General features: G+C 37.1%; 1 protein-coding gene across 3 annotated transcripts; it reads left to right on the forward strand.

Moving 5' to 3' along the window:
• LOC124407465 (protein purity of essence) lies at positions 1–26,777 on the forward strand. Of its 3 annotated transcripts, none has more exons than XM_046883602.1 (56): positions 1–140; positions 283–380; positions 1,169–1,617; positions 1,750–2,274; positions 2,468–2,631; positions 2,723–2,957; positions 3,666–3,786; positions 4,431–4,606; positions 4,693–4,861; positions 5,009–5,232; positions 5,318–5,441; positions 5,528–5,754; positions 6,244–6,453; positions 6,527–6,711; positions 6,805–6,946; positions 7,205–7,482; positions 7,591–7,897; positions 8,160–8,317; positions 8,431–8,658; positions 8,751–8,962; positions 9,125–9,302; positions 9,423–9,632; positions 9,806–9,997; positions 10,367–11,037; positions 11,159–11,361; positions 11,471–11,630; positions 11,735–13,116; positions 13,206–13,363; positions 13,640–13,795; positions 14,179–14,211; positions 14,340–14,541; positions 14,634–14,823; positions 14,949–15,332; positions 15,456–15,808; positions 15,920–16,033; positions 16,106–16,318; positions 16,914–17,090; positions 17,181–17,355; positions 17,434–17,584; positions 17,726–17,954; positions 18,100–18,252; positions 18,337–18,630; positions 18,754–18,980; positions 19,069–20,839; positions 20,962–21,123; positions 21,306–21,930; positions 22,019–22,209; positions 22,342–22,518; positions 22,666–23,082; positions 23,197–23,592; positions 23,676–23,810; positions 23,928–24,269; positions 24,385–24,839; positions 24,953–25,277; positions 25,397–25,556; positions 26,406–26,777. In XM_046883602.1, the coding sequence occupies exons 1-56, from the start codon at positions 19–21 to the stop codon at positions 26,468–26,470; spliced, it is 15,780 nt and encodes a 5,259-aa protein (XP_046739558.1). In that variant the 5' UTR covers positions 1–18; the 3' UTR covers positions 26,471–26,777. The 3 variants fall into 3 exon arrangements, with proteins under 3 accessions (XP_046739558.1, XP_046739559.1, XP_046739560.1); XM_046883603.1 differs by having other exon boundaries at positions 16,121–16,318; positions 18,103–18,252; XM_046883604.1 differs by having other exon boundaries at positions 9,809–9,997; positions 16,121–16,318; positions 18,103–18,252.

Genomic DNA, 26,777 nt, shown 5'->3' on the forward strand with positions numbered 1-26,777 from the left:
TTATCACTCATTTTCAAAATGGCTGCGAAGAGTGGTGGTGTGGTCGAGTGGGCCTCAATAATAAAGCCTATTTTAGCCGCATCCTATGGATCATTCAATAAAAACGAGATCATTGAGCTCGTCAAAGCGATAATCAAAAGGTAAGTAAACTAATTTTCAAAGTCAGGCTAGCAATACCGAGGTATCCGTCGTCCGACTGATCAACCAAGTGACAGCACGAAAATGGTTACTTGCCGTATCGAGCGTATTTTTATTGATGAGAAATTTTCAATTATTTCGCAGTGATGCTGAGTTTTCGTCACATGATGAACAGTACGACGCCTTCTATACGTCCTTTGCAGCGCTGGCTGCAGATTATATCGCCGGAAGCGCTGGTACATGTGAGTTTTGCCAGTGGCCCAGCATATTAATACCTGCAAATATCTGTCTAGCCAAATGTTTTTGCACACACATACATATCTACATGCACGGCTGCTCATCACGTACAGGGAAAATGTATAGCTGTACGAATAGTTCCCACCCTCGCTCAAGCTCGCACTTTGTATCAGTCGTTTTTGCAGATGATGGTGGCCTGAAATAGCACTCGTTGATAACATGGTCGATACACGTCTCATAAGTCGGAAAATGTTGAGGAATTCTCCAAAGTTCATGTTTGTAACGTTATTGTAACAAAGAATTGAAAAAATATTATTATTTTGCAATTCTAAAATTACTTGAGTGTTGTTGCACTTGAAAAATGAGTCTGCTTTAATTTATTTGCGCCACTATTTAATGTTTACTGCATTGCAGATTATTCTCAAGTAGCAAAAAGGGATAATTTGAGAAATTCCATGGTTACATTAATATTACGAACTACATCCTCAAAGAATTTCACATTTCATAGGGCCAACGATAGTGTGGCGTGCTTAACTTCGGAGTATGCGACAAGAAATAATGGGAAATTAGCTAATACAGTAATCTTTGAAAATACTATTGAATTGCATTTTTACAATGATACACCGAAAGTTCGGAGCATTTTAGATTCCAAAAGTTTACCAATGCTGAAGATATTTCCTCTGCATACTGCCCAAATACACTTTACAACTTTGTGTTCCTGCTTATTTTTTTTTTTTTTTGTTGACTCATACCCCGTTGAACACATTGTGACATCAATCTTCTTATTTTGCAGTGTCGAAGAGCCAAATCCCTACAGTTTGGCAAGCATGCAGAGTGCTGCTTACCTACTTGATCGGGAGATTGCCTCAGGCACAGCTTGCAGATGGGACGCCGACCATTCTAGTTACGAAGCAGCTGCTTCTTCCTATCCGTGCATTATGCATGGGACAGTCCCTATTGACCAAAACAGAGGAAATCACACTTATTGCTATTATGAAAAATGCAAAATTACCCTCACACATCAAAACATCACCTCCGACTGGAGAAAAAGAAAGTTCTCCTCAACCGATCAAGGAGTCGAAACGAGCTCGTAGCGATCTGTCGAGCAGTATTCTTGAACAGCTGACTACACCCCTCCAGGATTTTGTACCTAGTGTGAACATTACAAGCGAGGCAGTGTCGAATACGGCAAATAAAATTAATTCTGAGTCGGCTAACAATGACATTAATGCTGATGCCAAGGTCAGTTTGAAAAACTTGACAATTGAGATTCTGCAATAGAACGATGCGTGTGAAATATTGTTTTACAATGGTTTTTTGACATTTGTATCATGACTTGTCACATAAATGTTTGGTGTAATTCTTTGTTTTCAGATGCTATTTATATCCAACAACATTAGCACTCTTCAGAGCATGGGTGCAGGAGACACGCTGCTGGATATGTGTACAAATCTTCCATACTTATCCCGATACACCCGGAAGTATCAAACTTATCTAAACAAGAAAGGATTTTGTCTTCCGTCGAATCATTCTGAGGCTCATACAATACGGCACAGTTTACATGCAGTAGTAAACGATATCAATATCGTGCATAGTGTAGTATCGCTGCCCGTTCTTGAGCCATTAACATCAGTCAAACTTGAGAAATTGTCATTGCTGGCAATGTCCTGTTTGTATTGCTCAATTGCTAATGCTACAGCTTCAAGTATTGTTGGGATAACGAATGCAGTATCCCCGAAATGCAGCACCAATACTTCAGCCAATCAGCAAGGAAGTCAAAGTGGAAAGAGCACAGAAGAGGAATATGACTCGCTGGCTATTACAGTAGTTGAAAAGAGCTTAGAAATTTTTGGGATTGTCTCTAACGTTATTAAATACAGCACACGTGCTGGTGGACATGTAAGATAATTTTAATGCAAACTTTGCATCGTATCAATGCAGTAATTACTTTGAAATATTTTGTGTGGAAGGTTGAAATTGATAAAAGATTAGATAATTTCCAATCTACCATGGAAAGTTGATCTTGAATGGCTACACCGTCGCATATATTTTTTCTGATGAAATACTTGGTTAATTTCAATACTTGTTCTAGATATTGCAAAACCATCTCCTTATTGGGGTTTGGCTACTAGTAGCAGGTTTGCAAGCCCAGCTTTCCGTAAGCAGTTTCAGTACGGCTGATAAAGGAAAAGAAGAAAAAGGCAAATCACCGAGCAAATCAAGGGATGGAACTGGTCGTATAAACTTAATGAAAGTGTAAGTTTGTTATATTACAATATTGTACCAAACATGCACGATTTCTTCAAAGGAAGTGAAAAATGAAATCGTTTTTTTTCTTTCATTGTAGACAACAAGGTTTCGGTGTTCTTTCTGTGGCTCTTGCCTCTCATGCTCTCACGTTAATGAGCGCACTATTAGAGGATGTCTCAGTAGAAGCAGGACCGGATCGTCCCCCAACTCCTGAACCTGCGCCATTGGAAATTTTAGCTGTTGCTACAGCCTTGCAAAGAGCTGTCACTTTCTTGCAAGCGGCACCACTAAATCATCTTCTCTTTTACTTGGCTACAATCAGTTACAGAAAGGTGAGTATTAGCTCTTATTAATTTCAAATAAATTGCAGTGTAACTTTTCCTACAAATATTTTACTGATATACTATTGGCACTATATTCCAGTAAAATATTCCTTTTCAAAATCTTGTATTAATTTAGTGATTTTACCTAAACATTGTATAATAATAATTTGAAATACAATTGTACAGATTATTCAGTATTCAACTGTAAGGTATGTGCATGTATATTTTTTTGCAGTTGAACTTGAACATACTTTGTATACCCAAGCTGGAAGTCTTTCATTTAAAATGTGTCATTTGCTTACTAGAACTGCTCTCAAATAACAGTCACAACAAGTACAAAATTCTGTTTAGGTTCAAACTTTTATTCATGCATTAGTATTACCGTATTGTTCCGGATATAAGCTGAGGTTTTTTTTGTCGTTGACAGCCTCCGCCAAAATCGTACTTATCTTATACACAGACCCATCTTATCTCTGGGTAACTAGGAAAAATACTCTAAAATTCTATCTCAAAATTGGGGGTCGCCTTATATGCAGGATCGGCTTATATTCGAAACAATATGGTATATTTTTTTTATTCTCAAGCTGACTAAATAGTTTGTTATTGTTCTATTATCATAGATTTTTCAGATATTCATTTTATAGTATCAAAGCCGTAAATGCTTGCTGAAATGTAATTATCCTAATAAAAAAAAAAATCGACCAACTATTTTTCCAGGCATGTACTCTAAAAAGAGTTCAAAAACATCCGTTTGAAGGTGATACCTTGAGTCAATCTGATTCCACTACTTATTATGAAGATCTCTTGAGTTGTTCAGACGAAAGCTCAACTGATGAAGGTAATGTATGCACACTCAATTGACTGTATGCAGACTGTATGCAATGTTAGTTGCATATAATTCTCTGTGCACCACATTCCCCATTGGACGGTTTTTTTTATACAACGGGATAAATAGAACGTGTTTAAAAAATACCATTCAATATTAACTAATTCGCAGAAAATATAAACTTTTATAGCGTTTTATTACTTGACAGGATGTTCATCTTTATCAGAATTCTTTTAAATAAGTCGTAAAAAATTAACAATTGCTATTAACAGTTGGCAATTTACAGTTTGAATGTCAAACTATTATATATGAGATGCATTTTATCAAGAAAAGTTACCTTATTACCACATGTATATACCATGAAAAAATAAAGTTACCAATTAACGACTTACTGTTTCACGAATGTACGTTTTCACGATTTGTTCACCAAGTCGAATTATTCCAGAAAAAAATCTGGGACTATCTTATCTGTAAACTTTGCAAGTTATTGTAAAGTGAAACATGGTAAAATCTGGAATCACACAAGCTGGGCTTTTATATTGATTCATCAAAAATAAATCTTGCCAGTTTTTACGTGCTATCATTTCTAATCAGTAATCTCAACTCTTGTCCTGTCTGTCCACTTACTAACGCTATGGTGTATGTTCACCACGTAGAACAAACTGTTATGTCGGTAGAGGAGGACAGCGAACCTATCCTGGGACTCTGGTTTGAGGAAACTTTTGCACCATCTGATGGTTCACCTACAAGTACAACCAAAGAACCGAATAACGAGACGAACACCGAGAGAACTACAACTGCAATTGTGCCTGACAATCGAGAGCCTCATGGAGTATGTTCATGTGTGATTGCAGAACTTACGCCAATTTTCATGAGTTACTGAATACATATTCATATATTCTTTTTCTATTATTGCAGTACATATCTTTAGCAACACAAATTTTTCAATTCATGAACCAACATCTCATTGGCAGTCGGAGTCTGTACATTAGGGAATATGTTGTGCACGGTTTAGTGGAACAGCAAATGGTTATCCTCGCAGCAATCATTAGAGACTTGGACCACGAAACTGCTAGAACCGAAACAGGTATTAAAAGTTTATTTGCTTTAACTTTCAGGCACGCAGCATAGTTTACGCCAGTAAGAGCAAATTAAAAATCACAAATTTTCACTGGGTTGCTTGATGCCAAAATAATCCACTAATTATATAATTTTAACTGTGTAATTATTACAGGAACTATTTCAGTTTTCTATGGAGCTACTTTAGGGGCAATGTATTCTGAGTTTTCGCAAGCTCTAAGCCGCTACACTCATAATTTATTAGCCCGGAATACTCTCAGCGAAGCACTGCAGAATACTTTGCTTCATCACCTAGGTGTTAGTCCTTGGTCAACTGAGAACTCCGCGCCATCCTGGCCACTTCAAGTTTATCCCAGAACCTTGAGTGTTTTGGCACAGGTATTCATTAATTGTTTTTAGATCGAATCATAATATGGTGATCGTCTAAGTTGTGTCTACTAATCGCCGCCACTATTCTCGCCAGATTTTATTACTGAAGCCACAATCCGAGAAGGAAGCTGCCTGTATAAGCATTTGGCACAGACTGGTTACAACCATGGTTGAAAATGTCTGCAATCCCCCAGCTACATTTGAGACCGAGAATGAGGGTGAGATAACTGCATTTTTCGTTTTCGGTTTTTGCTACTTTTTTCTTGCGGCAATAATCTTTAAATTTTTATCCATCTTTTTTCAGACTTAAACGTAGAGCATGCACAGCTTGTACTCTTTTTGTTTCACTCATTGAACCTGATGCAAAAAAAATCAGTTCTACTGGTGACTGGAAGTGGAGCTGTCCGATGTAGCGAAGCGGTCAAAATTCCCATGAAGGACTCGCAATTGCTACATTTATCTCGGTTACTGCTTTTGCTTGAATACATGATGAAGCATCTTTATGACGCTCCGCCAACACTACTTGAACAGGTAAGCAGTGAAACTATGTAGATTGTGGCTGCTTAATTTTATTATAAGATATTAAGAAATTACTATACACGTTGCTGCATCTGACAGTTGAGGTTCTTTGGCTTGCAAGTGCCAAATGATGTTAATCTGTCTTTATCGCTTTCACCTTTTCCGTCTTTCTCTTTACTTATAGTCGCTCTCTTAAAATTTTCTAATTCTTTCTGGTGATTAACATTAACTAGTCAGATGCTAGAACAATCTCAGTTTACTAAAACTTAGCGAGATAACAGGGCCACCACGTTGAAAGTGCCAACTGTGTGGTAGTAATCACCTCGTACATTTCCATAGGTAAATATAAATGCAATAAAACTGCATAACCGGGTCATAACTGAGCAGTTTGTATGTGTTTTGAACTTGTTTTGAATCATTTCCCTTTGACTCATGCGATATATTATATTTACTTGAATTTTAGTAATCTTTAAATTGAAATTTGATTTTTATACCTGTCAGGTTCAATGGAACTTATTCTCGGCAACAAGCTTAGTCTCAGATGCTAAGGAAGGAAACAAACAAGCCTCCAGGATTTATACGCCTTGGAAAGAAATTGAAGATAACTATCGCAAATTTGGCCCTCAAGATGAATTTGCCATGAAGCCTCGCTTCTACAACCTTACTGCAGCAGATTTCAATAATCAAGATACACCAAAACTTGATGGATTGGTAAGTGCTTTCTATACTCCAAGTTCATGATTTTTCCCTTTATACTTGTTACACACAATATTTCATTTGATAGGCTTGCAATTTTGTGCTTGGAACCCCAGACAAATTAAAGTATCCACTTCTTGTCGATGCCTTGATTGACATCTTGAATGTGATTAATCAAACAAGCATGCCTCAGAAACCAGCATCTGAAAATCAGGATAGAATGACTTTTACAGGATTGTGTGCGACACAGTACTGCTTTTCGATCTGCTGGAGGTATGTTAATTGAAATACAGCCGAAATAAAAGTTAGCATTGTAAACAATTGGATATAATATGATAATGAATTTCTTTATATTTGATAATATAGGTTGCTTCTAATGTTGCCACCTTCAACACCATATATGGACAAACTTGCCTTAGGTGAAGAGATTCCAGCAAGTCCAATGCTCCTGCATTCTCTGGTTTGGGGACCCAGAGCTGCATATAAAACATTTACTGGATGGATGAAGGTGAGTTGTTATCATAACTGGTAAATTTGCAAGTTTTTCTCATTGCATTATCTGGTTGACATGAATGTGAACTCGATACAATTTTTCTTTATGTGGCAACATTTGATTAAAAAAATAGATATTCATCAAGGAAATTTCATTTTTATATCACTAAACTGAATACAGTACTGACCAGTACTGCGTTCAAGTTTTACAAGTTTTTTTCCTCCTGTACAAAGCCTTCTGTAGAATTCTATATAAATATTTCTTTCTTAACAGGATTGTTTGGTAAAACAAGGCATGTACACCCAATATGCTGAAAACCTATTAAAAACCGTTTCATCGACAGTTAATTCATTGAAATATGATGTGACTCTGGCAAAAAGTTGTATTAACGCGTTGAAACCTGAAATAAATCCAACTGATAAAATAATGCCAAGAGCATCTTTACCAAAGCTTAGCTCACTTTGTATTCTGGCTGCAGTAACTGGAAAATTACAAGTTCTCATGGATGAAAGCGTTTCTAAAAGTCCATCTGACAATATTGAGGCCTCCAAGTAAGTGCTTATTATATATTCAAATTTATTATTTCGAACATTTTTGCTTATCCAATTTCAATTTACGAAACACTTTCTATTTCATTACGAATTCTATAATTTTCACAGAAGCCCTCAGACACCGGAATCTATCACATCTAATATCAACAAAATGGTCGTGGACATATTGCCTCACATTCTATCATTGACAGAGGCTATTTTGGCCTCTTGTAGATCTAGTCTTCTTTATCAGATACACGAAGCTTCCGAACCAGCTGGAAAATATACACTCTCAGACTATTTAGTCTTGGATGGAATTATCTGTATTGCTGGCGGTAGTTGGGCTACGGAACCTTCTCTGGTATCTTTGTTACCAAACAGTGTTCGAACTGTGCTAGATAAATGGAAGGCTATAAGTGTACCAGACGTACCATGGGTAATTAAAACTTTCATTCCTTAGCACTACTTTAACTTATTAAAATCATTTCAAATATGGATGATTGCATTATAATTCTTCATCTACTGAAAAATTCAACAAGTTTCACTGGCTTGATAGTTAATGAGACTAGAGTTTATTGTGTTGTATAGAAATTATAGGTTTCAGGCATTGTAAGACAGAAATTTTTCGAAACTTGTAAAAATTACTCTACAAAAAAAATGGCTGTATCTTACCCAGTAAATTTCACTTGTTATTGCAGAATACCTATGCAAATGATATTATACCAGCGGAAAGTTATATTCTGGCAACAGTGAATCATCATATTGGTTCACTGTCAGAATATAGCACTTTCTCTATCAATCCTTCCCTGAAAAATTTACTTCTTGCACTGGTTACTTTCATCAGAGAATACATTATGTAAGTTGAAATTTACCATGTTCATTCAATGCTAAGTTCTGTTACAATTAACGAGCACTTAGTTTTGCTGAAACTATTGAGCAATAGACATGAATTAGAATTTATTTTAATAGGAAAACTCCAGAGCCGTCAGAAATTCGTTCTCGAGCAATGGACATTCTCATATCTCTGACAATGGATGCACGTACTGAATTCCTCCAGGAAGCAGCATCGCAAACATTGGGCAGACTTATCGGTGACTGTGAAAGTGAAGCTAGACAGCTGCGTGAACATCTGTTTGTACTGAATCATACCTATAATTTGATTGTCGAATATACCAACAGCACACAAGATGTCATCAAGTAAGAACTTTAAATGTAACTTTCTAAATGTATTGTAAATGAGTAGCAGGTCATCATTCTCAGATGGTAATTGAAATAATTTTTCATTTCAGTGTTTCAATTGATGAAAAAATCTTAAAACAGTGTATCAAATACTGGGAACAACTCTTGGATAAGCCAGTGGGATGTAAAGCATTAGACATATTCTTTACTCCAAACACAAACACTACTCTGGTTTCGGTTTTGTTATCTGTTTCCTCACCTCAAGCCTCTCAGCAATTCAGTACTAATGTTCTTCACTTCTTCGTCAAACTTTTCAAAACAGGTAATAACATTTGTTTACTCGGTTGAATTTTGATCAGAAATTTGTTTGACCATCTTAAATTACAGACACTTATAGTCTACACCTTGTACAGGAAAAAAAAATCCAGAGTTTTCACACTTTCAAAGGGAACATTTAAGTAAAAATATATTGATGTGATTTTAGCTGAAAAATCAAGCGACAGTTCTTTGGAACGTTTGTGCAGTTCAGTGTCAAATCTTGCTAATGTTGAAAGTGAAAAGCTACAGGCATGGCTACGTCACGTTATATTGGGAGTAACAAGCTTTTCACCTAGTGCATCATCCACTAACGTCCAAACGCCCACTATAATTACTGCAACTGCGTAAGTTTATTTTGAATATCCCTCTCCCACAGAGGAAATAACATTAGACTTCCAATATACTACATTTTGTTATTTATACATGATGTTCGAATATCACTATACGATTTAACATATTTTTAGATTGGTAGCGGTCAGTGCTAATGCCGAAGATACTCAGAAAACTGACGAATCTAACAATGCTCCTAATAATGAACAGAGTCAATGGACAGTAGCACAAGTTGCATCTACAAACAATACTCAATCGTCTAGTTCCACCGATGATCAACATACAATGCATGAAAATAGTCAGCTATTACAAGCTCTTACCAATTACATAGTGAAAGAAAATAGGTTGGTAATTATGAAATTATTTGGATAAGACTATCATTTTATGACAAAGTTTTATTGCACTAATTATTATCAATCGCTCAATACAGAAGTAGCAGTTTACGCAGGAGATGTATCAACATCCATACCTTTGTACAATGTGATAAGAATAATATGTCACTTTTCTATATTTTCAGCAGCGTCAGTGAAAATGTCTCAGTAACCATTCTCCAAGCTTTAATCCCACTGGGATATCACATTTTGTCACCAGCGATTGAAGGCATTGGATTTCCAGAACTGATGCGTGTAATGTCTACTTTGGCAGACGCAGGATCTCACAAAGGTCATATCCTGTTATTTAGCGCTGCTACTGAATGGATTGAACTGTGGTAAGTTAAGCTACTCAAAAATTTAAAGATACACTTCGATAATTTAAACTCAAATGAATGTTGAAGTGTTGTAAAAATAAAATGTTTATGATTATTTTTTTTCTCACACACGCCTTTAAAGAAAGCTGTTTTTAGTTCAACATTTAAACTTATAAAACTCAATTAATGGGTAGAAAATACAGTCTAGAAGATATAAATTTACTATTTCCCCAGTGATATGACGTGTTAAATTAAATACTTTACTCATGAATTCTTATTCCTTGTACAGTTGAAGTTGATTCTAATCCATTGTTTCTTTGACCAATATTTGGTTGAAAGCGTGGACAAATAGAGTTTGAAATGACAGAACAAATATTTTCTTATTCACAGTAAACAGCACCTGACGACAAAAGACCCACAAACGTTCGATAAACCATTACCCTATGTAGAGGCTGGATGTTGTGTGTTGAACTATGTCGCAGACATAGTGGGAGCAATTTGTCCTCAGTCGATGCAGGGTCAAGATCGAGCAACAAGTCCACCTTGGGATGGTGTTGCACCGCTAAATGACATTAACGATAGTGATTGGGTGGACGAAATTGCCCACGACGACGATGATAGTGCAGGCGAGGACTCTGATGAGGATAGTCTTTGTAATAAACTCTGCACGTTTACTATAACACAGAAGGAGTTCATGAATCAACATTGGTATCATTGTCATACATGTAACATGGTGGATGGTGTTGGCGTGTGTACCGTGTGTGCCCGTGTCTGTCACAGAGGTCATGACGTTACTTATGCCAAGTATGGTAATTTCTTTTGTGACTGCGGGGCAAAAGCTGACGGGTCCTGTCAAGCTTTGATTAAACGTAGCCCTCAAAGTTCTGAACATCAAGTCGCTAACACTGACATTCACAATAATACCGGAACTTCTACTGAGAGTAATACACTTCTGCCAAGCAGCTTGAGACGTCGAGGTTCTAGTCCTGATCAACCTCAGGACAGATATGAACGAAGTGAACGTGACAAACAAAAACTTCTTGCTCTTGCTAATCAACTTGGTAAGATTTATTACCACTTTATTTTATTAGATTGTGATTTCAATTAGCATTCCATGCCATCTGATCAAATAGCAATTTTATAAAAGTATGAATTATCATGTCTGTATAATTTATCAAACAGAGGGTAGCAAGGATTGGGTGCTCTCGCAACTATCGAACAGCGGCTTAGTTTCTTCACTGGTAGAGCTCACACGAACTCTAGTTTCAGCAGTGGACGCATCTTGTCAAAAAAATTCTCCAGTTGGTTGCCATGCAAGAGCTCAATTAGCTCTTAGACAACTCCACACTCTCGACAAGAAATTCGAACATACTGATCAGCTCATGGTGCGTATATTTTATAGGTGTGATTGCAAAATTAATGACTAACCTACTAGTGGACGATATGTATTACATATATCCGTATACTTTTTCTTTTTTATTCCATATAAAACAGCTCCCAACATTGGGATCTCAAGAGGGAGCATTTGAAAACGTTAGGATGAATTACGGCGGTGAGCAGGGTCAAACTATAAGGCAATTACTATCCGCACATTTAATTCGGCGTGTTGCCATGTGCTGTTTATCATCCCCACATGGAAAGAGGCAGCATCTAGGTACACGAGTCAACATATAGATATGTCACTTTCACTAGTTAATAACTCCAGAGGTTGGTTTTAATTTTCGTTTCATGGTAATGAATCATATGTAAATTTTGCAGCAGTCTCACACGAGAAAGGGAAAATCACAGTGCTTCAGTTGAGTGCTTTATTGAAACAAGCCGATTCGTCTAAAAGGAAACTGACATTGACTAGACTTGCATCAGCACCCATACCTTTTACTGTTTTGTCAGTGACCGGCAACCAGTGGAACGAAGATTTTTTGGCTGTTTGTGGTCTTAAAGACTGTCACGTTCTGACATTCAACAGTTTTGGAACAGTATCTGATCATTTAGTATTACATCCACAACTCGAGACTGGAAATTTCATCATTAGAGCAATATGGCTTCCTGGTTCACAAACTCAGTTAGCCTTGGTGACAGCTGACTTTGTTAAGATTTATGACCTTGGAAAAGATGCACTGAGTCCGCAGTATTATTTCCTCGTGCCAACTGGAAAAATAAGAGATTGCACCTTTATACACACAGAAAATGACTTATTTCATCTACTTTTAATGTCGTCAGCTGGTTACATTTATAGCCAAGCCATGGATACAGAAAGTTCTGCAAGACATGGACCATTCTATGTTACGAATACACTCGAAGTTTATCATTCCGAAATCAAAGATATTAATGGCCAAGTTGGTGGTGGTGGTGTTTCCATATATTATTCACACGCCTTGCAATTGTTGTTCTTTAGTTACTCGTCTGGCAAAAGCTTTATAGCACCATTGAAATATATGGATTCGGATATTACTGTTGTGTTCATGATCAATTTAGCTAACAACAAATCAAATGGGAACAAATCAAACAATAATCAGCCGCAACCATTGTATCAGTGGAGTGAAGTTGCTAACCATCCTGGAATCGTGTGTTCCGTCTTACAAACTAGCAACAATCCAGTAATTCTAATGATCAAGCCTGAAACTGTGATGATACAAGAAATAAAAGTTATACCAGCCAAAGCTAAGATTATGGATATGGTTGCCATAAGACACCCAAGCTCGAATGCTGAGCACAGAACTACTTTGATCCTGCTTTGTGAAGATGGTAGCCTCAGAATCTATATGGCGGCTATGGAGCAAACTGGATTCTGGATGTCATCCAGTGTTCAACCAATTAGCACCATGACTTCCATGAAACCAACCAGAAAAAAGAAGTCCACCAAAACTGGAAAGCCCTCGAGTTCAGTTTCATTCCCGATCGATTTCTTTGAGCATTGCCAGGCAATGAATGACGTTGAATTTGGCGGGAACGATCTGCTTCAGATATACAATGTAGCTCAAATAAAGCATCGATTAAACACTACTGGTATGTATGTTGTTTCAACAAAGGCCATGGGCTTCAACATTGAATGTACCAATAGCGATGCAACCTTGGTCATGACTGGTATAAGAGTTCTACTTGGGAATCAAGATGTCCAAAGAGCTCCGTTATACGTTGAGGTAAAGTTCAATATAACCTTTGCAATGTTTGAAATTATTTGCATGATATGACTATTAAATACTTACAAAAAGTATTCACATCTAAACAGGTGTTTGGACGAAGTGTACGAACAACATTAACTCGAAGTCGATGGTTCGACATTCCACTTGCCAGGGAAGAAAGTTTACAAGCTGACAAAAAGTTGACCATTACCTTCGGACCTTCTCAGGATCCTGAAGGCGTCATTATGGTGGATTCCATCAAAATGTTAGTGTTTATTATTGATGTTGTTATTCTAAATTCTTATTATACTCTAGAAATATTATTGATCCTTCAGACATGGGTTCCAAATGTTCTATAACTACTGTAAATCATGTTGATATAGGTTTTGATTTAGTTCCGTGTAAAGCCATTGTATTACACTCTTAAATTTTATTCTTATATTCGTCATTTTCAACTACGATAAATAGTTTCTTGTTTTTGACATAAAATTTTGGCCCTCATTCTGTAATAGTTTCTATAATCTGGTCGTATTTCCTGTAGCTACGGGAAGACAAAAGATGCATTTGGTTGGCCAGAAGAACCAGAAGAAATCTCTTCTGGACAATCAGCACCCGCTGTTGCTGCTACTGGTGTTTCAACAAGTAACGAAACTGAAAATACAGTTGTTTCACCTGCACCACTAACTTCATTGGACAAGTATGTGGCAAAAAATTATCCAAATATTTTTGCACAATTAATTGTCATTTGTAATAATTTTCTATCCTACTTCTTCCAAACTTTTCTTAGCTCTCATGTCGCATTTTCACAATAACTGCTCAGATTCCATATTTAATGAATGTGAACTGGCAAATAAAAATTTTGAATTTGTCAGTAACGAAATTGTTTTATAAAAATTTGATAGAATTGAATGTTGACATTGCAGTATCTAACAAGTATTAAACTTTACAATTCATTAATATGATTCTGATGGTACATGTCTTCTTAGTTGACTTATATTTATATCTGTCATATTTGCTGCTTATTTTCATAACAAGCTTGTGTGGCATAATTTAATTTTTATTTATATTATTATGCATCAGACCACCAAAGGATGATTCTGTCAATATAGAGAGGTAAGAAGTTTAAAATACACGGCTGAAGTTTCTCATCACCTTCTAAATATATTCAATACACTCCTTTGTAATCGTGTTATTAAATCAACATAGCACTTTAATATACGATTGAAAACTTTTGATTACAGAATGGTATCGAGTATTCTCGAAGTATTGGAATCGTCTTTCACACTAATGTCAAGTGACGATACTATTTCATCATTGAGAACAATGGCAGTTGAGGTGGCTACCCATCTTTTAACTCTACCAACTCCAGCTCCGGTCCAAATGCACACGGTAGCGCTGCTCGCTGCATTACACAATACCAAAACAGCATATCACTCCTACAAGGTAAAATACTGCAAAGCAAAAAAAATAATGTATTTTTAACAGAGAATTTATATTCATTCACGAAACATCTTATATTTTTTCCGTTTTTTCAGGACCAGGCATTATTACTACATGTGCTTGAATCGCTCAAAGCAATGCGCGATATCGGTGATCCTAGAGATATAGATGCGGAGAACTTTTACAGACTTGTTCTTATTGTAAGAAGCATCGCCGTTGCTCGACCTTATAATTTGGCCAAATTTGCTGATCAACATGCACCAAAATCGTTTGATGAAGCTAGTTGTGAGTCGATCTATTGAACAGCATTTATGCGACAGTTAATAAGCAAACTGACTAGTGAATTGAAATTATTTAGGAATTTATCTGATGGTCATATTCTTTTGCCAACATTGTTGTTTACCTTTCAGTTGTGGTTTTGGAACAAGATCGTCTCGGGCCACCTAATCGTGGAAACGCTAATGCTAATCAGCATATAGTAGTTCAAATTATGGATGTTCTGTGGTCTTTGCACATGACTTATCCAAAAAATATGGCTTTAGCACCAGTTGTAGTGCCAGGCCTAACGCACACGGAAGCCACTGTTCATGCAATTGTTGAGATCATACATTCGTTCACAATATGCGACGTAGAGGCAAATACACCTTTAGCTGCTAAGCTCTACATTCAACTCCTATTGAATTCTGACACTCAAGTCAGCTTCAGTGCTAAACAAGCAATAATCAGGGTCTTGCGACCGAGATACAAGAGGAGAAGAGTATACATACCAAGTCCACCACATTGTAGTACTCCAGGTAAGCGGTGTCATGGTTTGAAATCGTATCAGTTTTTTAGGATTTATAATATAGGCATTTGTCTTTATTAACCATTAATTCCAACGGGTTTGTTTAAACTGAAATTCACACGTACTTCTATAGGAGTAACTACTGACAATGAAGAAAAACCTGCTCCAGTTTCTTCCCAACCATCCCAAGAATCAGGAGAAAATGAACAGCAGTTTGAAGTTGAAGCTGTGGAACCCATGGGATTATTGGGTGCTGAAGGTAACCAAATACAGGGAGGTCCCTCAGGTCGTGCTGCGAATGCATTGGAAGCCCTACTTGGCCCGGGAGGATTTCCCCCGGTACTTGACATCCCTCCTGATGCCGATGACGAGACTATGGTGGAATTGGCAATTGCTCTCAGTTTACAGGCCAATCTACAACCTGGTTTACAAAGCTTGCAGGCTTTGGTGGCTGAGGGACTTGCGCAAGAGCAAGAGTCTGCTCAGGTAAAGAAATTGCTGTTGTGTCAACCTAAGTAACACTCTTTATAAATTAAACTCGAGATCGCAGGGTTTTCCCTGTTCAACTAGTAAGTTATAACTGTTTCGGTATTTCAGGGACCAGAAGGAGGACACTATTCTGATACAACTGCCTCTGCTGGAGGATCGGACGATGAAGGTTCTACTGCAGCTACAGACGGTAGTACATTGAGAACATCTCCTGCTGAACAAGTAAGATTACAAGAATGTTGATTATTATTGAGTAGTCCTGGTCTATAATTGATTTCCGGCTTTTTACCAGAGATTGGTTTATTGCAGGGTGGCAGTGGGGGCAGCAAAGGTAGTGAAAGTGGGGGAAGCGACAGTGGTGGTAGTGGTGTTGACAGCATAATTGGAGAACACAATGTTTCTGGACGGAGTTCAGCTTATGGGGAAAACGCCCCAGATAGTATGCCAACTATAGGACAGCCTCCACGATCCGAAACCAGTTCCCTTGGAGCTCCTAATACTTTCACTGTAAGTTATTACTTGACATGCCATGTATGATCCTTTCATCTGACCGAAAGTAAGTTTCTATTTTTCTGGAGAATTGAGTATGATATTCAAAGAAATTGATTTCTGGTTCATAAATCCAGAGTTGAGATGAAAATAATTGTTAGAACATTTCATCCCATGAACCACAACATTTGAATTTGAAGTTAACAAATATTTCTTCAAGTTTATCTATACTTCATCATTGAGATTGATAGATGATGTGTAACTTTTATTGTAATTTTTGTCTTTTCATCAAACCCTCTAAAATACAAAAGTTACAGGTATTCAAGTTTTATTTTTTCTATCACCATTTGGCATTGTGACAACATTATTTGGTAGTAAAATCTGGGAAATAGCTCATAATTTCAAAAATAGAAAAACCCTTTAGTATTAAACTTTGATATAATCTACCAAAATATGCAATAAGAAAATAGTCAAAAACGAGCTCATTGCTTTGCTACCTAAGCAGCATAACTAGTAGGTATTTTTTTTACAGTATTAAGAGGACCCTACTTTCATAATCGCTAAACTTATGGGTATTCGGTTAAAGTTGATCATTTTACATTAAATATTTCAGGCAAACGAACAAGAAGAAGGCACTGAACAGGAGCATGGTACAGAACAAGAAAATGAAGTGGCCGGTGAAAATACGACCAAACTTCATGCAATACGCCTATTGTTATTAGACAGACTTGTCCAATTTATACCACGCCTTACTAATGTGTCCGGTGTACTGGCCATTCCGTTTATGCAGGTTGGTGAATCTAATATACATATATATATATACATTTTTTATCATATTGAAATTCTAAGTAGTTTCACAATTTTTACTTGGTAATCACAGGTAATATTAATGCTCACGTCCGATCTTGATGGCCAAGACGAAAGGGACCGAACCTGCATTGAGAATTTGTTGAAAGCACTTGTTAAAGAACTTGAAATGGATAAACCCGATACAACTAATATTTGTCAACGTAGCAGTAAGAGAGAGGTTCACCTTGTCATTATGCGACTTCTGAGTGAGTATAAAAGTCATTTGAGAAAAAATGACTGCCTAGTATATGATTAAGTTCAAAACTTTCTAATTAATGTTCCAGGTGTTTTAATGTCACGATCAAAATATAACAGTAAAGCTCAGACCGAAAATCCCAACTTTGTTTCTCAAACCACGGCAGCAATTCTAAGCAAAGCGGGAGTAATTGATTACTGTTTGACACTGTTGAAGTCATTACTCGAATACTGGAAATCGTAAGCGTCGTTTTTTCTCTTTTCCTCTATTTTGTTAATTTAGAAAAAATGAAATATAAAAAAAAATTATTGAATGAAACGCATTTCTCGGCAAATTGCCTAGTTCGAACAATATATACGGACTAGTGATTTCGATTCCAGAACTACAACTGAAGAATCTGGAACTGTAACCGGTGGTCAATTGCTGAAAGATCACCTCACTACTGTACCCCCAGACATGTCTCCATTCTTCCTGCGCCAATATGTAAAAGGACATGCCAGCGATGTATTTGATGCATACCCTCAGTTGTTGACTGAAATGGCTCTTCGTCTTCCATATCAAGTTCATAAATATGCTGAAAGTAGCACGCCACAGCCTGCATTTGAGCAGGTAGATCTCCTATGTGATTGAAATTTTTTTAAAGAATGCAAGAAAGCAAAAAAAACTGTCACTTTACTTAATACAATCCATTATAAATATTGTTGATTTCATGAATTTTTTTTTTCAACTGTCTTTTTCGATTTATGTTATCAAGCAGGCCTGGTACTTCTATCTTTGTGAATATATGATGTCATATCAAACTCCGTTCGTGCGACGCCAAGTACGGAAATTGCTACTTTTCATTTGTGGTAATAAGGACAAGTACAGACAGCTTCGAGACTTGCACGCTCTGGTATCTCATGTACAGGTAAATATATATTTCTTCTTATTGCATAAATATCTTTCGAAAATATCGAAAATATTTTTTATGAACTTGTTTCTGTTCTTGCAGTCAGTTCAACAGTGCTGTAACACAGGGGGCTATGATCCGTTGCAAGCCCGACCTCACTCTATCACTCTGCCTTATGACTCCCTTGTAGAGCTTATAGAACATTTAAAATGCTGCGTGGAGATAGCTACGAGCCGGACTGGAAACTGGCAACGGTTTTGCTTGAAACAAAATACTGTGCTTTCTTATTTATTAACAATTTCGACATTGTTAGATGAGGGGGTGAGCTCAACAGTATTGCAGTTACTACAGTGTGCCATATGTTCGTCTACTAAGTCTAAAGATGCCAAAGTAAAAGTAAGTTCTTCTTTTCCTTTGAATATTCAATAAATGAAGCGAATTACTATGACATAAAGCAGGTTTTTTTTTTTTAATTGGAGAATATTATAAAATTTTCAAACCTTTTTTCATTGTATTCAGGAATCTAAAACTGTAACTAACACTAAAGAACGACGTGACCGTGAAAAATCAGAAGATTCAGATACTGAAGCAAAGTTTGAAGAAACTCAATGTGTTACCTTGGTTGAACAAATACAGCAACAAGTTTCTCCAGGTCTACTCACAAAGTTTATACAAACGTTCCTGCTAGAAACCAATAACACGAACGTACGCTGGCAAGCACATTCACTTGTATTGGCTATTTATAAGTAAGTTATATTATCAATTCAGTTACTGCAAATTCATGTTACGTAATAATGATATCGCAACGACATTCGATTATTTAACATTTTGCAGAAATTGTAACCCAGCTGATCAAGAAGCGCTACTTGACCTCTTATGGCGTTTGTGGCCACTGCTTCCCGTTTACGGCCGCAAAGCGGCACAATTTGTTGATTTATTGGGGTACTTCTCGCTGAAAACACCCCATACCGGCAAAAAGATGCATACGTACATGGAACAAGCAGTCGCTGTTTTGCATGCTCAAAATCAACTCCTTTCGCGACATCCAAATGCAAATTTGTATGCAAACTTAGCACAATTTGTTGAATTGGATGGATATTATTTGGAAAGTGAACCTTGTCTGGTTTGCAATAATCCGGAGGTCCCATTGGCTACGATCAAACTCTCATCGATCAAAGTAGATTCAAAATTCACTACGACCACTCAAATCGTGAAGCTGGTTGGCAGCCACACTATTAGTCGCATCACGCTTCGAATAGGTGATTTAAAAAGAACAAAGATGGTTCGGACGATTAACGTATTCTACAATAACAGATCAGTGCAAGCTGTTGTTGAATTGAAAAATAAGCCAGCCATGTGGCATAAAGCTAAAAAAATTACACTTACTCTAGGTCAAACTGAGATTAAAATGGAATTTCCTTTGCCTATTGTTGCCTGCAATTTAATGATCGAATATGCTGATTTCTATGAAAACATTCAAGCCTCTTCAGAGACTCTACAGTGCCCAAGATGTTCTGCAAGTGTTCCAGCAAATCCTGGAGTTTGTGCCAACTGTGGCGAAAACGTATTTCAATGCCACAAATGTCGTGCGATTAATTATGATGAGAAAGATCCATTCCTGTGTCATGCCTGTGGATTCTGCAAATATGCTAAATTTGACTATACACTTACTGGTAGACCTTGTTGTGCCGTTGATCGTATAGAAAGCGACGATGATCGTAAGAAAACAGTAGGTACAATAAATACCCTACTAGAAAAAGCAGACAGAGTATATAAAACATTGATTTCAAACAAACCAACATTGGAAATGTTGCTGGTTAAAATTTCCGAACACCGATTGGATCGGGGTCTTGAAGATGGGGTCCAGGTTTCCGGCAGTACTCAAGTTAATCGAGCCATTCAACTACTTGCTCAGAGATATTGTGGCGAGTGTAAAACTTCCTTCGAAGAGTTGAGCAAAATAATTCAAAGAGTTCTTGCTTGTCGGAGAGAGCTGGTGGCTTATGACAGAAATCAGCGAGATCAGACCGTTACTCCACGAGCTTCTAGTCATGCATCTACCAGCCATGGAGCTTCCAGAGAAGAAACAATCGTTCCTCCTATGGGTCGATGCTATGGATGTGCATCTGCTGCCACGGAACATTGCCTAACACTTTTACGTGCATTGGCCACGAATGGGGCTGCAAGAGAAGTATTGTGTAAACAAGGATTGATCCAAGAGCTTGTTGAAAACAATCTGCGCAAAGGCACCGTTCAAATGCAAGAAGAAGTACGCCAGTTACTATGCCTTGTAACAAGAGATAATATGCATTCTACTAAAGAGCTGTGCACACTTCTGACAGGACGTGTCACAATGACGTTGAAAGGTCGTGTCGCAGCATTCGATTTGGCTTTAGCAGTTAGACATGAAATGGCACTTCTAGCTGCACTTGTACAAAAAGAAGACGCATGTTGGGAGCAAAAGTTGCGTTGTGTCATGCAATTATTTTTGATGGCTTGCAAGGATTCAAAAAGTCCGGTTGTCATGGAAAGCATAATTTTGCCATGCTTGAAAATTCTACAAGGCCTGATTAAGCCTGACCAACCTATTTCAAAGAAAAACAAAGTGAGTTATTGAATATCCTGTCTTGTTTCACCTCACCGCTGAATGCTAGACCACGTAACATACTTCACTAACTATAGAGTTCGTATGTTTTTCGCAAATATAATACATTCATTGTTCAACAGGATAAGACTATTGATTCACTAGCAACTGTCCAACCTCCTGAGGGGGTGAGCATTGATGTTGGAAAATGGTTAAGCGGAGATCCAAAACATTCTTATTCTGAATGGCTTCAACGGATGCCAGCCAAGAAACCAGAACGTCCGCCAAGTAAACCATTGAAGAAGGTAGACATACACTTGTAAAATCCTTAATATGCTAAACACGATTGTTATTTCTTACTTGGCAGACTCTATTTGAAAGAAATCAGAAATATATCCTATACATTTTTAATTATAAAACTACCATATAGGAAACTTAATTAAATGTTGAGAAAATTTTCAAATATTTTTAATTCCACAATGTACAGGAAGAAGCTCGTGTATTATATTTGATGGAGAAATACGGTCATCGCTGGCACTACCGCTGCATGCGTCTACGAGGTATACAACCCTTAAAGTTAGCTGACGGAGCATGGCTGAAAGAAGTTTTGTTCAACCCAAGTTCGAGATTAGCCCGACAGGTAGCATGCAACATGGTCGAGAGTCTTTGCCAAGGAACAGAACGTAAAAAAGAAGTTCTCGTTCTTCTGACATGCTACTTAGAAGAATTGCGCTCCGCCGGTGAAAGTAGCACCGAGTTTCTATCATTATATCAAAGTCTGATCCGACAACCGCCGTGGAAACAGTTTCTGGCAGTGCGTGGAGTCATGTCTCTTCTGGCCGATCTTCTTACGCGAGAGATTGAAGAGCTACATCGTCTAGAAGAAACCACGTTAACCAGTGATCTTGCTCAAGGCTATTCCTTGAAAATGCTGACTGAACTCTTAGCTACGTTCCTGGAACAGGAAAATATTAAACAACAATACAAGGGTCGCCTAGTAGGAGCTGTACTTAACGGATATTTGTCCCTACGCCGTCTTGTAGTTCAACGTACACGGCTCATTGACGATACCCAAGAAAAGTTATTGGAACTCTTGGAAGAAATGACATCTGGTATTCACAAATAACTTCACTTACTTGCCATTTTACTACTGTAAATCATTTGATAAATCGAATGATTTTTCTGTTCTTTTTTTCACAGGTACAGAAGCAGAAACAAAAGCTTTCATGTCCGTGTGTGTTGAAACTATTCAAAAATACAGCATCTCAGATGTACGGACACCTGTTTTTGTATTTGAACGTTTGTGTTCAATCATATATCCTGAAGAAAACGATATTGGCGAGTTCTTTTTAACCCTAGAGAAAGATCCTCAGCAAGAAGACTTTTTACAGGTAAATAGTGAACATCATCTTAATCAAGACCATCAAAAATTAATTTATATGTATGAGCATCGATCATGATTATAGAATGTGAATAGTTTTCTTGACGACAATTGCACTATTCAAATATGAATTGTTTATTAGGGACGCATGTTGGGCAATCCATATAGCAGTCTGGAGCCAGGCTTGGGTCCATTGATGCGAGATGTCAAGAATAAAATCTGTCAAGACTGCGAGCTTGTTGCACTCCTTGAAGATGATAATGGCATGGAACTTTTGGTGAACAATAAAATCATCAGCCTTGATTTACCAGTGAAAGAGGTATCTCAGCTTTATCGATACATTCAAAATATACATATATCAAACCCTAAGTTTGTGACACAGAAAATATAAATACATCTCTATTGTTGAAGTTTATATACTTATACCACTTATACCAACTTATTAATGAAATTTTTTTCCTCACAGGTTTATAAAAAGATATGGGTATTAGAGGGTGGTGAGTGCGATGCAATGCGCGTTGTTTACCGTATGCGAGGACTTCTTGGTGATGCAACTGAAGAATTTGTAGAAACACTGAATGCAAGCAGTGAACAGGAAGTAAATAACGAAGAAGTCTATAAAATGGCCAACATTTTAGCTGAGTGCGGAGGTCTCCAAGTTATGCTCGATAGGCTTGCAGCCATCCGGGATGTCAGTCGAGCAAGGCCGCTCCTTCAAGTTCTTTTGAAATTATTTAGATTATCTGTAAAAGTCAAGAAAAATCAAGAAGTACTCAGCAGACCTGAGCTCGGTGCTGTTACGGTGCTCCTTGATGTACTTCAAAGATGTGTTGTCAGTGAGCCAGACAAGTCTCAAGCTAAAGTCACAGAACAACTACTTGACGTAAGTAGTACCTATATTCAATATGTGAATCCTATAAACAGATATAAATAGAAGTTTCAAAAAAGAATGCTAGTTACATTTTTAAGTTACTTAATTTCACCACTTTTTCCATAGATTATGGAGACGATTCTAGCCAACGCTGCATCCCAGCCTCTGTCTGCCTTTGAAGCATTCTCTCGAACTCTAGGTGGACCTGAACATGTCAAAGCTTTGTTATCGTGTACCCAATCAGCTGCTGTCAGACAAAGTAATAACGTACTAGTACATCTGGCACGAGTGCTCGCGGCACTCACATATGGTAATCAAGAGAAAATGGCTCTGCTTTGCGACTACTTCAAGCCTGTACTCGATTTCTATAAGTTTGACTTCGAACACACATCTGACGACGAGCAAAAGTTGGAACTATTCTGCATTCTTACACAGGGTATTGAAAGAAACGCTATCGGAAATACATTAAAAGACCATATAATCAACATGGGCATTGTGAAAGATGCTCTGGAATATATTACAGTGAGTTATTATAACAACACTCGTATAACCATTTCGTTTTTGAAACAGTTATTGAATTGAAATGTTAACACGTTTTATTGCAGCTACATGCTCCATGTGTCAAACCAACTCTCTTGCGTACAGACAGTGATGAATTGAAAGAATTTATCTCCAAACCTGCCCTCAAGTACATCTTACGTTTTCTTACTGGTTTGGCAACTGATCATGAACCAACACAGGTAATGGTATTGTCTATTTGTTATTATTATACTTTGATAAATGTTGCAATACATTTACATTGTATCCCAACATGAATATACAATTGACAATATTCAAGTGAATTTAATTCTTCACAGCTGGCCGTTTCGCAAGATACAATTCCTATAATTCATAGACTTGAACAAGTCTCATCTGACGAACATGTTGGCTCACTAGCCGAAAACTTATTAGAAGCATTGCGTACCAATGAAAGAGTAGCTGAATTAATTGAGGAAGCACGACAGCATACTCGTAGTGAAAAGAAACGAATGGCCATGGCGATGCGTGAGAAGCAGTTAGGTGCTCTGGGTATGCGAACCAATGATAAGGGTCAAGTAACCGCTAGTGGTACTATTCTTCAGCAGATGGAAGATCTTGGGGATGAAACTGGCCTCGTGTGTGTGATTTGTCGAGAAGGCTACAAGTTCCAGCCTGCCAAGGTTTGTATCGGAAAAGTTGAGATAAGGAGATTGTATTGGAAAAGTTGAGATTAGATGCTTTTGTATTTTGCTATATTACATGAAGCCAATTGTACAATTGAATGTGTGGTTCCAGGTTCTTGGTATTTACACGTTCACGAAACGCTGCAACGTGGAAGAGTTTGAAACTAAACAGAGGAAAACAGTTGGATATACCACAGTAACTCATTTCAACGTGGTACACGTAGACTGTCACATGTCTGCTGTACGTCTGGCACGAGCAAGAGACGAATGGGAAAGTGCCGCATTGCAGAATGCAAATACTAAATGTAATGGACTCTTACCGTTGTGGGGTCCTCAAGTACCAGAGTCTGCCTTTGCTAGTTGCTTAGCTAGGCACAATACTTATTTACTAGAATGCACTGGTCATCGAGATATTTCTTATACATCTACTGTCCACGATTTGAAACTACTATTGTTACGCTTTGCTCAAGAAAAGAGTTTTCATGATGATACCGGTGGAGGTGGGCCACAGTCGAACATGCACGCAATTCCTTATCTTCTCCATATGGCGCTTTACGTAATCAACACGTGAGTTTTGTATTGTTGTGTTTAACGTAGTATTTCTTGATTGTTGTAAATTTTTAATCAAGCGATGTTTTCCCAGATTTATTACTATTATACTGGTCAATCATTGTTTTCAGGACCAGATCATCGGCCAGGGAAGAAAAAACGTTACTCGGCTACTTAGAATCTGCACCAAGTCCAGCGTGGCTGGAGAGTTGCTATGAAGCTGAAGGTCCTCTATATCAGTGCACTCTTTCTCTTCTTTTGCTGTCACATACGAGATGGACACAGCTACGGCTTTCTCATTTACGCAGGCTGATTGTAATGGCACATCAGCGACATGTTTCACCCTCATCATCGAACAAAACTATTTCTGATACTACGGTAAAAGATTACGCCGTTTACAAAAGTGCTTTGATTTTCTTCGGGCTTGTGGACTCGATCTACTCAAATCTCTTCAAAGTAAGTTTTTAATAATTGCATTAATATCGCAACTAATTTTAATATATTGATTCATTGCCTCATGGAATCAAATTTTCGAAAATTTTACTCCTACAACTGATGTTAAATTTGTTTCACAGAAAGTGATTGTATTATCTGATGATCAATGGCCAGCAACTTTGGCTGAGTATATAAGGCATAATGATGAGGCAATGCTAAAAGCTTGTGACCGAATCCTAACGACATATCGGTTTGAATTGTTGCCATGTGCTTCATTTGACGAGTTTTGTGATATTGTTGGTAAGTGATGTCTCCATTTATCAGAAATATAAACATTTAATATCAGCAGACTACACAGCGAGTCCCCTATATCCCTAAAAATACTCTTTTTTTCTCCCTCTGTAAACGCACTCTAAAACTGATTGTGTAAACGAAAAGGGAATGAAAAAATCAAATTAATGCTCGAGAACAATTTTCATAACCTCCAACTTAGCATAAAAACAAAAAAAAAAACCACTGAATCTCAAAACTCTTATATTTTACAAAACCAAAATTTTTAGTTTAACTGGGTGTCGTTACCTACAGAATACATGCGCTCTTCACAAACTATAAGAATAAAAATAATTACAATACATACAAAATTTCAATGTATTTTACATTCAAAATTTCAATTGCCCCTTAGCACGTGTTAATGTTACCGGAAATTTTTTGTATTTACAGGGGAGTTTTTTTTTTTTTATATAAAATAATGGACATATTAGTGTGTATCTAATTTTGCTCGATTTGTCCAGTACTATGAAAAAATATTGGAACCCTAATACCCCCTATATTCATAAAGTATTGCCCTATTTCCCCTAAAATTATCTGACTTGACCTCTGCGAAGTCTAAATCTGACCAGACGAGTGCTACTAAATATTTTAACAAAATTATGCAGAAATTCTCATCTTGAATAATCGTATCATGTTATTACATGAGTAATTACCAACACATGAGGTGCTATATTGCTATTTACTACATGATGAAATAAACTTGATGCAATACGACCAAGTATGAAAAATAGTGCTTGACAATAATATGATAGGGAAAGCTGAAATATAATTGAGTTCAAAATGGGCTTCTGTAAAATACCTAACGTTTTATAATTACAGGTTTGCTTGGAGAGATCTCTGATCCTATGGCGTATATGGCAGATTTATTGCAGAGTTTAGCCTAAGTTTAGCAAACATACCACCACTTTTCGCTTTTTCGACCGATTTAAGTTTTCTGTAAGTAGATTAACCTTTTTAATTATAAATATACACACGAACTATAGATAACCAGTCTCTGTTGAAAAAGAAATACCTAACTTGTTGTTTATCACTATGAAATGTTTCATTTTAGTTTGTTACGTAATAAGTTACTATTTGATGTGTTTAAATAATGTGTACCTAACTCTATATTACAATGTTATTTATGCATAGATATAAAAATAAAGATTTGTGCTTTCGGAAAATTCGATATAATAAAGCATTTGCGTGTAA

The sequence above is a fragment of the Diprion similis genome, chromosome 6, assembly GCF_021155765.1.
Source record: "Diprion similis isolate iyDipSimi1 chromosome 6, iyDipSimi1.1, whole genome shotgun sequence".
NCBI lineage: Eukaryota > Metazoa > Arthropoda > Insecta > Hymenoptera > Diprionidae > Diprion > Diprion similis.

Coding starts and splice junctions, on each gene's coding strand:
- LOC124407465 (XM_046883602.1), top strand. CDS start 19: ATGGCTGCGAAGAGTGGTGGTGTGGTCGAGTGGGCCTCAATAATAAAG. Junction 15,333..15,455: donor ACCACATTGTAGTACTCCAG/GTAAGCGGTGTC, acceptor GTACTTCTATAG/GAGTAACTACTGACAATGAA. Junction 17,955..18,099: donor CACAGCCTGCATTTGAGCAG/GTAGATCTCCTA, acceptor TATGTTATCAAG/CAGGCCTGGTACTTCTATCT.